Below are 11,318 nucleotides of genomic sequence, written 5' to 3'. Positions count from 1 at the left end.
CCTGATTTGAAGAAACATTATGTCAAAGGATGGCAGGTACAGAGAAGAAAAGGTAAGAGAGGCAGACCAGAAAGGCCTTTTGAAATGCCCCGTGTCCTGAGCTCCTTACGTCCTGAGCTCCTTATGTCCTGCAGGGTTTATATTTTACGGTTCCTGTAGCATGAATGAGGGGCATTGCAGTCTCTTTGGCTGCCACTCCTGGGAGGGGGTAAGCAGAGAACGGAGCCGCTGCTGACCCTGGGGGTCCTGGATCCTGCAGTCACCAGGCAGATGGGTCCATTCGGCAGGAAGGGACTAGCCGGCGCTGGGATTGTGCCAGCCGGGGAACAGTGAAGTCCTATATACCAAGTCACTTCATGTGAAGGCACCAGGACTGAGCTCAGCAGGCTGAAGTGCGCCTCAAAGTTAGCACCTCAACACCCCGCACCTGGGAGTCTCTGCCTCAAATTCTACTCCCAGCCTGGGCCCCACCCTACCCTGGGCCTGTTGTTCTCCCACATAGCTTTTCCTCAGCCATTTATGTATTGTTTAATTGTGGTCAAATAAATCTAATTTAAAATTTACCATCTTAGCCATTTCAATGTGTATACAATTCAGTGGCATTGATTCACAATGTTGTATAGCTATCACCACTATCTATTCCAGGAATTTTTCATCATCTGAATGGAAATTCAGTCCCCATTAAACAATAACTCCTATTCCTTCCTCCGTCCAACCCCTGATAACCTCTATTCTACTTTCTGTGTCTATGGATTAGGTCCATAATCCGTAAAATTGGATCCCTCATATACGTGGAACCATGTATTTGTCCATTTATGTCTCTACGTCCTTTATCCTCCCTAAAGGTTTGTTTTTAGGTACCTGAAAAGCAGCCCACTCGGGATTTGAGAGCTGTACTTTCTTTACTACCTGTCACCCTCATCTCACCCCATGCCCAGAAGAGTCGGAATATATATGACCTTGCCTCGGGGTATGTTTATCCCTGTCCCCACCAAATCTCCAGACAAAACAAAAACAAATCACTCTTCCTGACCAAGCTCCTGCACAGGGGCTGTGGACACCGCACTCTGCATTTTCCTTTCTGCCTTCGAGCCCAGCTGTTCTCACGCACTCTGTGCCACCAGCGTGCTCTCCCGCTGGTCAGGCGGGGAAGCCATGGGGCACTGAGGCCGCTCTGGCCCTCAGGTTTTCTCACCAACCCCTAGAAGACAGGACCCATATTCCTGCAGTAACCCCAAGGTGTCCTGCCCATTCCTAGATTGAAAGCTTGACAAATAAGCACTGGCTTGAGGGGGCATGTTAGAACTGTGCCATGGCAGCGCCTGAGGTCTGTAAGCAGCCTGTTGGCATGAGTTAATGAGCTAAAGAAAATGCAAAATAGTACTAAATTTTCACCCTCTACCTTCTTTCCCTGTAGCCTACACACACACACACACACACACACACACACACACACACACACACGCTTTCTCATACAACAAACATACTCACACCTGCCTCATGGTTTTAAGCGGTGAGGCGAGGGCTGCTCCAGACAAAAGTCAAAGAAGATGTTTTCAAGAGGACCCTGAGGGACATGAGCAACAGAATCCAAGGTGAACTGAGGGGGAGAGAGGGTTTTTTTCTCTCATTTCTTTGAGAACACTGTGCTGCTCTGGCCCTTTGGCGCATTGGGGACAGCCCCTGGGGCCAGCGGGGTAGGCGGTGGTGGCCCCTGAGGGGGGGAGTTCCCCTCAAGAGGCTTCAGAGACTGCGGATACCCAAGAGGGTGGGGGAAGTGGGTGGGAAGAAGGGAAGGGTCAGGGGGAGGGGAGGACTGTCACTTGTTGTCAGGTGCCCCCGGGAACTCTCAGGTGTCCTCTGATCAACCTGGTGGGGGCACCAGGTGGTAAATTCACCTGATCCTATGGCATGAGATTTATTTTTATTATGTGGCTAAGCTGATTTCTCCTTATCAAGAATTTCCCACCTCCTTTCCCATATGGTCTTTCCCAGCTCCCTTGCTCAGGTAGCTCCATGGCTGCCTCTGTTGAGGTCACCAGAGCCTGGGCACGGGTTCTGGATTGGAGGTGAGGGACTCTGCTGAGCCACATTTCTCCTGTATTTAAAATGGAAATAAATGGGGGGAAAGCTATACATGAGGGGGACCCCCAAAACTGGAATTATCTTCTACAGGCTGGGCCCCTTGTAGTACAGGCTTCCCCTGCTAATTGAGTGTTCTGGAAACCAACCCATCTGTGTCAGTGTGCCAGCTGGCGTTGTTGTGAGAGGCTGCATCTGGCTTCAATGAATTTTTTTTTTGAAGACTCTTTCAACATGTTTGCCCATTTCATGATGGGTGATTTACAAGTGCACCTGCCCACAATGTGTTGAGTGTTTAGCAGTTTTTGACCAAAAAACAGCATGATGCCCATATCCCACCCTCCCTATTCACTTGATCTCACCCTGAGAAACTTTTTTTTTCTTTTCCCAGGTGAAAAAGTCCTTAAAGGGACATATTTTGCCAATGTGGAAGAGGTGAAACAAAAAAACGTCAGAAGCACTTAAAGTCATCAAAATTGATGAGTTCAAAAAGTGTTCTGAGCAGTGAGGATAAAAACATCTCAATTGCCTCAAATGGAGAGTACTTTGAAGGTGACAGAAGTTTAAACATATAAGAACAAATACCTAACTTTTTTATAAATAAATTGTAGTTTTTTGAGGTCCCCTCTTGCATATTCACTCATACGTATATACATATGTATATGTATGTATACCATATGTAGACTATATATGTATGTACGGTGCTTAGCACAGTACCCAGCACATAATAGGCCATAAATGTTACTGCTGATATCCCTACTGTCATTCAGGGTGGCTTTCCATAGTGGTTGGCTTTCTGTGGCAGGAGACTTGGAGTGTGTGAGTAAATGGAAAGTAACAATGAAGTAAAGTGACTTTTACGTCTATCAGCACTTAAGTACCCAAGGGAATGTGGAACATGCAGTCACCCCAGAAGTCCCCATTCCTTCATTCAGGCAGTCACAGAACAGGGACGATTACGTTCATAAGCACCAGTCTCAAATGGCTGGTTCACTTTCCCAATTTCCACCGCTATTCCAAACACTTTTGCTCTCTTCAAAACACTTTGTCCTTTTACACCCTTCCCTCTCCCATTTAGATGGGCCTTGCCTCTTACTTAAAAGGAAAATAGAAGCTGTCAGACGGAGCTTTCACTTCCCACTCAGCCACACGCGCCGCTCCCAGCGGCGTGCTCCCCTGCTCCTCGCAGTAGCGGATTCCTTCCTCTTGACCTCACACGAATCCCTCTCCTTCTGCTCGCTTTGATTCCAGCTCCTCCCGCCTTCTCCGGAACCCAGCCATATCCTCTGGTTGTCTGACCTTCCCCTCTCAAGGGCGGTGGCCCCAGCAAACTCCAACAACATCGCAATTCACCGGTGCTGTTCAGCATGTGCTGGGCGGTACGTGGGACGGCTGGAGAGAGGCGTGGGGAGCCCAGGGCAGGGTGAGGAAGCAGCCCCTCTTCCCATCTGTGGATGACGGAGATGGATAATGGCAGAGTCGTACCAGTTAGCATGTGGGCCCACACCTCTTTTCACAAAGACTTACCTCGGGTTCTTCAGAGGGAGCCTCGAGAGGACCAGCAGCATCTTTGACACGGGCTCTGATTTAGTCCTTTCGCTGATGGATGGTGGTGCAGGTGCCTTTATCCGACTTCCGGAGACGCTGGTGTCAGGCCCTGCGCGGACACAGTTGTAGGGCCGAGTGTCGGGGGCTCCCCCTCTTGAGGTCATTTGTCAGAACGCTCTGCCCCAGGGCAGGGGGCCCAGACAAGCAGGCCAGGCAGCCCGGCTCACCCTGCACACCCCTTCCTCACAGAGCCCCTGGGAAACATCCGGGAGGGAGAAGACTGCAGAGAGAGAAGCCAGTGGGCACCTCTGTCTGGCAGGGCACCACCCTGAAGTGATTCTTCAAGGGCCACCGGCAAGGACAGCTGTCCAGGTGAGTTTGGCCAGGGCATGGAACTCTCCCTTGGTGGTGGTAGCCAGGAGGAAGCCTGGGCTCCACGGGAGCCTCATAATCTCCCCACTGAGTCCTGGAATCAGCACTCGGGGGAATTTGGGTTGAGACAGCAGCAGGCATCCAGAGTCCATGTGCCACCTCTCCTAGACCCAGGGTCCGAGCTGCAGCCAGCCCAGCAGTGGGAACAAGAGTGGAGCGGCCCTCTAGGGAGCTGTAGCCAATCCCTGCAGCTGGGGGGGGGGGGGGGGGGTGAGCAAACGAGTGAAACACCACGGAAACCAGGAGGAGACTACCGCCTGGAACCTAACAATCGCCTGGGAGCAGGAAATGGAATCAGGGCACCTGGCGATTTGCTGTGGAAGGACACATTCTTATCATCCTCCCCTGATACCCAAACTCCTCCATGTCTGGGGTTGCACTGCAGGGCAAGAGCAGGCGGTCTCAGCCCTTCCCAGTCCCCCACCCCATGCTCTGCAACCCAGGGCTGGTGTGGTCTGTCCAGCGAGGGCCAAGCTGGTGGGCGAGGCCTGGAACTTCGCAAGCAAGCGATCCAGAGCCCAAGTGCAACTCTAGCTGTGCTTCTGGGGTTCATTGACAAGAAGCCCCTTCTCTTGGAAATGTAAAGATGGTGGCCATGAAAAGGCTGGCAATGGGACCCAGGTGTCTCAGCCCCGCTGTGCCACCGGTTACTGTGTGAAGCTCAGAGGGTGAAGTGCTGACTTCAGGCCCTTCATGACTTTGTCTTCCCCCAACAGTCTGTCGTGCTTGAAAGTAACTTTGTGAGGCAAAGAGGGACAGGAGCTGGAAGACGGCTCTGGAAATCAATGTGAAATATGACTCCCAGGTGTTCACGGGCCTCTCCAAAATCCTCACCCTGGTTCTTCCAAGAGGTGACCACCTGCCTGGCCTCCACCAGGTAGAGACGGTTAGAGAGTGTGATCCCTGCACCCTCCTTCCCCCGCCCAAACCCCCTTGCGCTGGCCTCTCCAGCACCCTCTCCCTTCTGCAGCAGTGGCCTGGGCAGCTGGGTTCTTGCTGCCTCCCTGGACTGCAGCTCCTGGCCACCCCTGCTCGTCCTGCACTGTACCTGTTTCATTTCTCAGCATTTTTAAGGAACCCTCACACCGTCTTCATCCCTGGCCTTAGGTCATTTGGCCTACTAGTCCTCTGAGGGGTCTACCCAGCAGCCAGCTGCACGACGGGCCTGGTAGGGGGAGGGTGTGTGGCTCATCCCATTGGGCGCACAAGGGGACCCCGATATTGCCTCTACTCCCGCTCTCTGCCCCCCTCCCCTCCACCACCCAGCACCTCCGAAGGTTCAGGGGCCGACATACTTTTCTCCAGCTGCCTGGCACAATGCTCTCCCTTCTGAGCAGAACAATCAAAAGACATCCCTTCGTCTAGGCTTATGCCACAGCACGGCTTGGTGAACGACGCTGGGGCTGGATTCCAGCCTGCCTCCCTGCATCCCTGTAACTGGGCACCCCGGGCGGGCAGGGCTGTACGGCTGTGCACTCCACAGCGACCCTAGGTCACTAGACCCGGGAATTCATGTGAGTTATTTTGTCCTTCCCGTTTGGCCCTAGATGCCATATCTACGCTCCGATGGCTTCCTCTATCAAGCAGGGGGTGTTGTTTATATTTTCATGCTAAGTCAGTTCAGTTCAGTGGGAGGTAATAATAATTATTGTTTCCATTTATTGAGCTCATTCAGATGTTTGCTGTCTCATCTCACGGTCCTCCAGAACCCCTCTGGTGGGAGGTATGAGGATCCCCTTTAAAGGCCAGCGCCAGTCAGTGGCTGGCTGAGGCCGCACTGCCCGTCGCTCTGGAGCCGCCTTCCCCTCTCCTGAGCTCTCCCAGGGTCACTGCCTCCGGGCTCCCTCAGGGCCGCTGCTGAAACTTTTCCCTTCTGTTCCGGGCCCTCTCCTGCCTCTTGGCTGCATGCTCTTCCCAGAAAAATCTCTTGCCCTCTGGCTTTCCTCGAAAACCACTTCTGCCACTCTCTCCAATACATAAAGGGAAGGAGAGGGGAGAGTAATCTATTCCATTTGTGTCTTGTTTTTATTTTTGCAAATAAAAATGAAAATGGGTTTCATGGGAGAAGGCAGCTGCCTTAGGAAAAATTTATATCTGACTTCGAATCTCATAAAACAGTATGTAGGTTTCACCAGGGATTTCCAGATACGCCTCAAAAGGCATCTGCTTCCTTTTTCTTAAGCCAGTGTTTAAAAAATAATAATTTATACTGAGTGGTTCTGGCAGAAAATGCCATCAGCCTCCCTGCTGGACCCATTGTTTTCCTTTTGGTCATCGTTTATGATCAGCTCCTGTTCAGGGGTCCCTCATGAAAGCGCTCCCAAGAACTCTGAGGATCTGAAGGCATGAATGACCAGTTGGCAGGGAGGGGGCCTCATACCATCAGTGCTCTGAGGGCTGCTTTTGGGCCAGGCTTATGTAGCCAAACAGCACCCTCCCCCTTTTTTTTAAAGGGGCACTCACCAGGCTTGGTTCAAGCAGTCCTGTGTTTGCAGACTTTCTGAAATATCTATTTAGAAGTCTGCATGGTCCTTTATGGGGGGAGGGCTGTCTGAGCGAGCACTCTCGCATTCCACATTGGGTTCCCTTGGCAGTAAGAGGAACTTCTATCATTTTTGCCTGTCTTCTCTCATCTTCTTTTTTAAAAAATTTTCTTTTAAGATGTATTTATTTATTTTCAGACAGAGGGGAAGGGAGGGAGAAAGAGATCGAGACATCAATGTGGGGTTGCCTTGAACGCACCCTTACGGGGGACCTGGCCTGCAAACGAGGCATGTGCCCTGACTGGGAATCGAACCAGTGACTCTTTGGTTTACAGGCCAGTGCTCACTCCACTGAGCCACACCAGCCAGGGCTCATCTTCTTCTATAGCTTTTTACCTCAGTTCTGCCTTGCAGTTGCACTACTGGAAGCCTTCTTTTTAGGTTGGTTTAACAATGTGACTCCACATATTGTTCACAGTCTTGATGTTTCCTCCCTTCTCTGGCTCAGCACTCTCCTAATCGGTGCTGCTGGGACCTGGCCCGAGCTGCCCTTAACCAAGTGGCCCCACCGCCCTTGGGGATGTGAACTTGGACCACCTCTGGGAGAGGTGAGCCCCCGGGATGCTCCCCCTACAAACCCTTCTTTGAAGGATGTCTTCCACAGCTGGACAGGTAACACAAATCAGAGGTAACAAGACCTCCTGGCACAAGTGTGATTTATGCTCCAGCCTGCGCCCTTCTCCTTATTTGCAGACTGCAGGGTGGGGGCTGGGAGGCCCAAGGGCTTCAGGTTCCGATGAGTTATGGAGGCAGCCAGGGCTAGCAGAGGGAGAGGGCTGGCCTGAAGCACTGAACAGGAAATGCCTGAGAGGGAGATAAAGAATTGAGCAGCAGGGGCAGTAAGCAGTTTTATTTGCTGTTGGGGAAATGAAGGGGGCTGGATGGAGTAACAGAAGGAGAGGAAAGGACCCCCAACATCCCCTGTTATCACATCAGGGAGGCAGGGTCTGTGAAGTAATTTGCATAGGGCAAAGGACCACTCCAAAATGGGCCTGCTGGTGAGAATGACAAACTATGGCAGGGTAATTTTTGATCAAAAGTGAAAACATCCCTCTCCCCTCCAATAAGGAAAATGAGCAGCTTTGGTGTGGGTTTCCTGCTTTAACACAGGTTTGACTACGGGAACAGAAGGGGAAGTAGTGGCTTATACCAAGTGTCACTGGGCTGGCCCAGGCTCAGGCCCCAAGGGCAGGTTCCTTTGGGGAGGGGACCAGATCCTTCCCAGGCACCCCCAGGCAGGGCCCATAGCAGGCCCACTGCTCCGGGACAGAGCAGCGGCTGCCCGTTTCCTCCCAAGGCGGGAGGCACCAGCCTGTGCTTGGTTTGTTCCCATGTCTTACCTGACTTCACAGTCAAGGCAGGTAAGGAGAGGAGCCCTGGGACCTCCAGGACAGTCTGGGGAAACAAGTCGGGCAGTGTGATTATCTGTGCCCAGGAGCTGGGGGCTGGGCAGGGCTTCCTGCCAGACACTGGTGCATGAGGGGAGCTGGGCCGACTTCAGGGGGCCGGGAGTGAAATTCTGACAGGGAGTGAAGCTTGCAAGGAGCCGAACCTGCCCCGAGGCGGGGTGGGTGTGGAAGGGCAGAGCCTCAGGGTCTTCTAGAAGAGGGCTGAGGGGCCCCCCTTTTCTCCACAGGCTCAGGTCTCCTTGGCTCCCTGCCAAAGCCTGAGGCTGGGGAGTGTCTGAGATGCACCACATCACTGAGGGGCTCTGGCAGAGAGCTTCATCCCCGCCCCTCAACCCCCATTTTCTGCCTTCTTTCCCTTCAGAAAGCTCATGTTATGGACAAAAGGAAACCTCTTGACAAAAATCTTTCATCCTCAGCAACCCCCACAACTTAAATTAAAACCAATAAATCCGTCAATCCACTCAACAAATCCATAGGCAAAAATAGAGTATAAAATGTAAGATGAGTCTTTTAGACCAACAACTTAAGTCTACCGACTAAAAGATAAAACCAAACAGGCTCACATTCAAGAGTATCAGTTTGATTTTAAGATACAGGAAGGCCACAGGCTGTCCTCCCCATGTCCGGACTAGTGGCCTGCGTCGTCCATCAGGTGTCCCCCTGAGCCTGGCAGGAGGCTCATGTAGACAGATGCAGGGAGTCCTCTGGGCAATTTCTAGATGTCAGTGGCCCTGCTTCTCAGAAGCTTTCCACCCACCAGGCACACACCAGGGAGCTGAGTGGGCGGCTCATCAGAGAGCTGCAGGTGACAGACACCAGGGCAGGAAGGTCAAGGCATGCTGTATTTCAGGTGATGCAGAGGCTTTGAACGCTTTGTGCTTCCTTCCCAAATTTGCCTCATCAACAGCAGGTGTGCCTTAAGTGTTAGTTGATCTAGCCAAAGAGATCACATTCATCAAAATCACTGTCTTCAACTGAATCCAGCGAAGGAAATTCGTTAGCAAAATATTTAGGATTAAACTCAGCTAAATCTATGGCTCTGGAGGAGGCAAATACCATGTTTTGCTCTCCCCAGCAGCTCCTTGAATTCTCTGTCCTGTGTGACTCAAAGATTCTCTCAAGCTCCACCAGTTAAAGCTGTATACCCTCAGCCCCTCATCGCCCTTTCTCCGGGGTGATGTCAAGAGCTTCAAGTCTGCGTGTGAAGCCTCAAGTGGGACTGGTGGCAGATGAGTCAGTAATGCAGGGCTAGGGGTGACAAGGGACACATACATGTCTAAATATACACATACATGTATATAGAAACAAAAAGATACTTTAATTCTCTTTTTACATGGCCACAGGCTTTCTTCAGTCAAGTGAACCCCAGTGGGCACTTCTCTTACGGCTACAAAGTGATGGCGTGGTGACATACAGGTGGTCCCAGAAAGTCAACACAAGTCACAATTAAAATTCTGCAATAATAACTCTGCATATGTAGTGATAAGAGTCACTGTCTCTTCAATGGGCACAACCTCAGCTTGAGACGCAGGTGGTCCCAGCTGTCAAAAGCCTCAAAATACTAACCACGTGTCTTACCCTTATTCTCGATTTTTATAAAACACTTTTTAATATATATATAGCACAACAAACGTGCTTATTATGCACTCTAACATAGAGCACAGGAATACATACACACCACGGAGTGCAACCCCAGCTGTCTCCACAGTGGGAAAAGTGCGAAGATTAAATCTATGCACAAGGTATGAAGTGGCAGAAAGGTACAGAGCGCCACACTCCACGCCTTCCTGCAAGACCCATCCAACACCGAGAACTTGTTTTTGTCCCGTGGGTAGTAGAAGTAACAGACACAATGTCAGATTCTAAGGGCAGAGGATGTCAGATAATCTGGTACAGAGAGAGCGATCAAATCCAGAGATTATCTAGAAACGATTGCCGAAGGTCAGCCTGGCTCAGGACCCCAGGTGGAGGTCAGGTCTGAGAGGGTGTGGCTGGCTCTGGGGTCGAGGGCTGACGCGGTATCTCAGACACACACACTGCCACACTCACTCAGGCACCCCCGCCCCCGGGGGAAGTGCACATCAACAGCTGATACAAAAAGGGATTGGCACGCTCTTTTGACACCGTGAGGGGATCTTTTAAAAGCTTGCCCCCAGCTTCGCAAATTGTCTTCCTCTCTCTGCTCTGGAACTTCACCCTCTGAGTCAGAGGTGGTCTGAAGAGGAGGTTGTGGACCACACTTGCAAAGTTCGTGTGTGTGCCCGGGAGGAAGACTGGGGTGGAGATGGCTAAGAACTCTTGCCAGTGGATAGCCGGAAGGGCCTCTGTCTTCGGCATGGGTGTCCCCTTCCCTTGCTGAGTAGTGAACGGCTGACGGCTCACCTCTGCTAGCCAGACCGAAGACTCCCTGAAAAGTTTCTGGTGCTGCTTCTACACAAAAACATACTGTGAGGAAAAGAATTTTGTGTGTTGAGTTCCATTTTTGCATTTCTAGTAGTGAACGCAGCTCCACCGAGCACGGAGGAAGTGGTCCCCAGCCCTCCTCGGGGGCCTGTGCTAGGAGCTCTGGATCAGGCGTCTGTAATGGGGCATGACTTCGTGCTCTGGCAAATGAAGGGCAAATTCCAAGGCCACTAACACTGGGAATTCAAAGGCAATCAGTTCTCGTCTATTCAGCCGGAACTTCTCTTCCAGTTTCTGTAATAGAATGAAAGAAAAGCAATAGCATTTTAGCTTTCAAATCAAAATCCTAGGCTTTCTCCATATGCAAAGTCTCCACCTAACAGCCAGTGACTGTTTACAGAGAAACCGGGGTCTCTGGTTGTGGGCAACACTGTAGGGGACAAAAGGGAGGCATCGGCTATGCTTCCTGCCCTCCGTCCTGGTGGAGGAGTCGTCGAACCTTTCCAGGACCCACCGATCTGCAGGGGTCTCACACACATCCCAGGACTTCACTGAATTTTTCCATAATCTTACAAGGTTGATGTTACATTTATCTCCATTTACAGATGAGAAAACAGGCTCGTGAGGTTAAGCAATTTGTCCATGATGCCACGGGCAGTGAAGGACAATGCTGAGCTTCAAACTCAGCCAGGGCTCAAGCTATACGGTTAACAACCAGGTTATTCAGGCCTAGAGGTATGACTAAAACCATAGCAAATCGCCTACAACAGTACCAGCCGCAGGGAAAGTTCAGAGTGGGGGGTGAGCATATTATACATAGCTTGGTCTTTTGTTTTGTACGCGAGGACCCTGGTAAGGTCATTTCACTCTCAGACCGTCACAGAGCTTGAGCGCATCTGCG

General features: G+C 51.3%; 1 protein-coding gene across 3 annotated transcripts in view; it reads right to left on the bottom strand.

Annotated features, from left to right (window-relative positions):
* Positions 1 to 9,357: 9,357 nt before the first annotated feature.
* Positions 9,358 to 11,318, bottom strand: part of CABLES1 (Cdk5 and Abl enzyme substrate 1) — a 101,461-nt gene continuing 99,500 nt past the window's right edge. For all 3 annotated transcript variants that reach the window (XM_054583444.1, XM_054583445.1, XM_054583446.1), the window contains one exon: positions 9,358 to 10,711. In XM_054583444.1, coding sequence (XP_054439419.1) covers positions 10,571 to 10,711 — 141 coding nt within the window. In that variant the 3' untranslated portion in view covers positions 9,358 to 10,570. The remainder of the gene's footprint in view (positions 10,712 to 11,318) is intronic.

The sequence above is a fragment of the Pteronotus mesoamericanus genome, unplaced genomic scaffold, assembly GCF_021234165.1.
Source record: "Pteronotus mesoamericanus isolate MK-2021 breed Mesoamerican mustached bat unplaced genomic scaffold, CSHL_Meso_final contig_74, whole genome shotgun sequence".
Classification (NCBI taxonomy): Eukaryota; Metazoa; Chordata; class Mammalia; order Chiroptera; family Mormoopidae; genus Pteronotus; species Pteronotus mesoamericanus.
The sequence above is the reverse complement of the archived record's forward strand: the minus strand, read 5'-3'. Positions and strand labels throughout refer to the sequence as shown.